This window comes from Physeter macrocephalus, unplaced genomic scaffold (genome assembly GCF_002837175.3).
Source record: "Physeter macrocephalus isolate SW-GA unplaced genomic scaffold, ASM283717v5 random_926, whole genome shotgun sequence".
NCBI classification, from domain to species: Eukaryota; Metazoa; Chordata; class Mammalia; order Artiodactyla; family Physeteridae; genus Physeter; species Physeter macrocephalus.
The window spans coordinates 6,246-10,787 of NW_021146379.1; the positions used below are offsets into that span (position 1 = coordinate 6,246).

The following is a 4,542-nucleotide window of genomic DNA, read 5'->3' on the forward strand; positions in this document are numbered from 1 at the left end:
GCTCAAATTACAATGTAATTAGATAGTAAACCAATATTTGATACTAGATCTCTCAAATTCTTCTCTAAGGTGAATCCAAATTTGTTGGATTTTATTATGAGGGGGGGAAAAAAACATTACCCAAAGGGAGAAAATGTCACAAATGGTATGAAAACATGGTCATTTAGTAAAATGTCTTTTGGAAGCTCTGATACAATTTAACAATATGAATTTTTTTCCTTCACAAAACTTTGAGTAATTTGACAGTTAAATTTTTCTTTGGCATAAGCTACCCAACTCCATCTAAACCTAAAGGCTATCTTCCCAGGCCTGGGGAGCCTATGCCTCTAGACTGCAGCTCCCAGAATTTTCCAAGTTCCTACCACTCTGTTTGTAGACACATTACAAACTAGAACTGAGCAGCAATATGAAATTTCATACTTCACCTTTAGCTATTATAAAGAAACAAAATTATTTAGGTTCAAAGATTGAGCTATTAAAAGCCAAATTTGTTAAATTAGGAAAAAAGAGAATTGTATGAAGTTTAGGACAAAACAGTGAGAAAAGTTTGGGGGAAAAGGAGGAAATACAAATAAAATGCAAAAAATAACCTTTCTCGTCCCTGTGTTACAAGGTGATTTATGTCACTGCTATGTCTTCTGTCTCCTCTTCCACCTGTTTTGCTTTCAACTTCAGACAGCCAAGCCTTAGGGAAAAAACAAAACTGAGCTCAATAAATATATATATATATTTTTTAAATTTATTTACTTTTTGTTTTATTTTCTATGTTTGGCTGTGTTGGGTCTTCATTGCTGTGAGTGGGCTTTCTCTAGTTGCAGCGAGTGGGGGCTACTCTTCGTTGCAGTGTGCAGGCTTCTCATTGCGGTGGCTTCTCTTGTTGCGGAGCACAGGCTCTAGGCGTGTGGGCTTCAGTACTTGTGGCTCACAGGCTCTAGAGCACAGGCTCAGTAGTTGTGGCACACGGGCTTAGCTGCTCTGAGGCATGTGGGATCTTCGCAGACCAGGGCTCGAACCTGTGTCCCCCGCATTGGCAGGCGGATTCTTAACCAATGCGCCACCAAGGAAGCCCAATGTATATATTTTAAAGCTCATAAAATATTCTACATTTAAAATGTGCTTTGGGTCTTTATAATTATGTAATTCTTAGAGAAGGGAAACCTTTATTTCAATTTGGTCAATGATCAACTTGACAGCTGATTAAAAAAATAGTACGTTTAGTTTTATATAAAGCTTTAAATAAGGAAAAAAACTTCAACGAGAGATTAATTCTAAAGATTATGATACCTGAACTTCCCTGGTGGCGCAGTGGTTAAGAAGCTGCCTGCCAATGCAGGGGACACAGGTTCAATTCCTGGTCCAGGAAGAGCCCACATGCCACAGAGCAACTAAGCCCGTGCACCACAACTACTGAGCCTGCGCTCTAGAGCCCATGAGCCACAACTATTGAGCCCGTGCGCCACAACTACTGAAGCCCATGTGCCCTAGAACCTGCACGTCGCAACTACCGAGGCAACGCGCTGCAACTACTGAAGCCTACGTGCTCTAGGGCCCGCATGCTGCAACTACTGAGCCTGTGTGCTGCAACTACTGAAGCCTGCGCGCCTAGAGCCTGTGCTCCACAACAAGAGAAGCCACCGCAATGAGAAGCCCGCGCACCGCAATGAAGAGTAGCCCCCACTCGCCGCAACTAAAGAAAGCCCGCACGCAGCAACGAAGACCCAACACAGCCAAAAAAAAAAAAATTAGGCACAATAAGAGATTAACAACAGGGCTTCCCTGGTGGCGCAGTGGTTGAGAGTCTGCCTGCCGGTGCAGGGGACACGGGTTCGAGCCCTGGTCTGGGAAGATCCCACATGACGCGGAGCAGCCAGGCCCGTGAGCCACAACTACTGAGCCTGCGCGTCTGGAGCCCGTGCTCCGCAACAAGTGAGGCCGCGACAGTGAGAGGCCCGCGCACCGCGATGAAGAGTGGCCCCCGCTTGCCTCAATTAGAGAAAGCCCTCGCACAGAAACGAAGACCCAACACAGCCAAAAATAAATAAATAAATAAATTAATTAATTTTTTTAAAAAAAAGAAGAAGCAGGAGTCAGGGAACACAGGACCCTAAAGCCCAGAGAGAGGAAGGCACTGGCCCGGGCCACACAGCACATCAGGGGTGGTCCAGCTCTTTCTGAAGCATTACTAGACCTGTTTCCCGGTTCCCTGAGGATGAAGTGGGTTCCAGTGAACGTGTCACTGGGCTGCCCCAGCCACCCCCGTACACCATCATGGCCCTCAGTTCCTGCTGCCCCACTCTGGTCAAGGACAGGCCCTGTCCTCTCCCCCTCACCCAGCATGAGGCTCCAAGCTCAGGAAGCCCAGGCCCTGCTTCTGAAGCATCCAGGACCCAGGCTGAGAGCCACCACATTGCACATCACGGAGGCAGCACAGTAGCTGAGGCCAGGGTTCCAGGCCCAGCTCTGCCCTACAGCTGTCTTGGAGCTGGTGGACTAAGTGGTCTGGGGGACAAGGGATGCCGTGGAGTGCCAAGGAAGCCCTCTTGCCCTTGAGGTCTAGGAGTGGGGAAGCATCCACACCTAGCCCACCCAGGCACGGCGGCCTCTCTCCACTGTCACTTCTGAATACCAGCCTGTCGTACACCATGTCAGCAGCCCACACATCCAAGGGAGCAGGGACCTGGGTGAGCAAGTGAGGAGGGTGCAGGGCCCAGGACAGGTGGCTGGGGGCATGTGAGAGTGTCGGGGGCAGGGGGGGCGTGGGTGAGGCTTCCAGGGTCAGGACACAGAATCCCAGAGCCCCTATCCCCGCTGAGGAAGAGAACGTGGGTCCTGTGGCCCCCACTTCACATGAAACTCAGAACTCAGCTAACACCTGTCCAGGCCTCACCAAAAACGAATCTGTACCCCGCCACATACACACTTCAGGTCCGCTTCTACACAGGGGTATACCCTGACCCTGCCTGGGGGCGCTGAGTGGGGTGAGTGGGGAGGCCTTCTAAAAACCCTAGGGAAATAAGGTCAGGCCTGAGTCACAACTATGGGGGGTGGGAGGGGAGGAGGGAGGGAAAAGTGGGGAGAGAGCCAAGAGAGCTATAGAAAATGTCCCTTCCCTGGGGACCCACGCCTCCACCCTGCGCTAGTGGGGCTCGGGCCCCAGGTACCCTCCCCTAGGCGCGGATCCTGTGCCCTCGGTCGAGCGACCTGTCTTCCCCGCCCGCTCCGGAGGAGGCGGGAGCCGCGGGGGAAGGCGGCCCAGCACCCAGCTCCCGCCGGAAGGTCAAGGGGAGACAGAGCGGTATCAGCTGTCTCCCTCCGTGAAGGGGGGGTGGGGGGAGAGAGAGACCTGGAGACAGAGCAGGGAGGGAAAACCTGGAGGAGGGGGCTGCTGAGAGGACCAGAGTTTCGGAGAGGGGCGGGAAGGATGAAGGATCGCGAGGGGGCGCCCACCTGGCAGGCCGCCTGTCCCTGGGCTGGGAGGGGATCCCGGGCCCTGGCCCCGGCCGGCGCGCGCTCACCTGGTCACGGTGCGCCGCGCGCGCGGGCTGTGCGCCCTCTCCAGGCCCAGGCGCGCCCCGATGCCGGCCAGCACGAACAGGGCGGCGACGCCGCACACCGCGTAGACGACCGTGTGGCTGCGTTCGCGGCCCGGGTCCCGGGGCACCGTGGCGTCGCGGGCACGCGCGGGAGGCCGGCCGGTCTGAACCCAGGCCGGCGTGTCGTAGTTGGAGCAGCGGCTCTGGTCAAGGCGCCGCGGCCCGTCGTGGCAGCAGAAGCGGTAGCCGCACGTGCCGCAGCAGAAGTTGTAGGCGCCCGAGCTGCAGTTGAAGGGCGGGTCCCACTGCCCCATCACGTCGTAGTAGCCGCGGCAGCGGTCGCCCCCGGCCGGGGCCGCCGTGCCGGGCGCCGCCGCCTCCTGCGCCTCGGCGGCCCCCGCGCCGCCCGACGGCGGCCGCGCCAGCAGCAGGGCCAGCCCGAGCGCGAGCCCGAGCGCCGGCGGGCCGCGGCCTCCGCGCAGCCCCCGCGCCCAGGCCCGCTCCATCGGGCCCGCGCCTTCGGCTACAGCCCCCGGCGCATGGCGGCGCGCCGCGGCTCCCTCCCGCCGCGCTCCGGGCCCGCTCGCCCGCGCCCGCAGGGATCAAGCCCGCCCCGCCGTCCTGGCGCTGGCTCCCGGCGGACACCTCCTCGGTCGTCAGCCTCCTGAGAGGACCCCAGACCCAGCTGGGCTCGCGGGGCCGCGCCTCACCTCGGACCCGAGCCGGCCAGTCCGCGCCCTGGGACTCCTCCCGGGCAGGGCGGCGGGGCCTGGCCTGCGCTCGGTCCCGGGCCCTCCCCGGCCCGGCGGGTGTGCGGGTCTGGGGCCTAGCGGGGGCGGCGGGCCGCCGGACGCGGCTGCCTTCCCGCCGCCCGCTCCGCGCTGCCCGCGCTCTGGCTGCGGCTCCGGCTCCGCGCGGCCTCGGGCGGGCGGGGGAGGGAGAGAGCGGGGGGAAGGGGGGCAGGCGGGAGGGAGGCAGAGCCGGGGGAGGAGCGCGGCCGAGGCGACGG

The 4,542-nt window shown here is 58.6% G+C and overlaps 1 protein-coding gene across 1 annotated transcript in view; it reads right to left on the reverse strand.

The window, feature by feature from the left end:
* The window catches only part of SHISA8 (shisa family member 8), an 8,243-nt gene extending 4,204 nt beyond the window's left edge, over window positions 1-4,039 (reverse strand). Inside the window, exon 1 of the mRNA XM_024127458.2 lies at window positions 3,516-4,039. Within this exon, the coding sequence (XP_023983226.1) occupies window positions 3,516-4,039 (524 nt within the window). The remainder of the gene's footprint in view (window positions 1-3,515) is intronic.
* Between the last annotated feature and the right edge of the window lie 503 nt (window positions 4,040-4,542).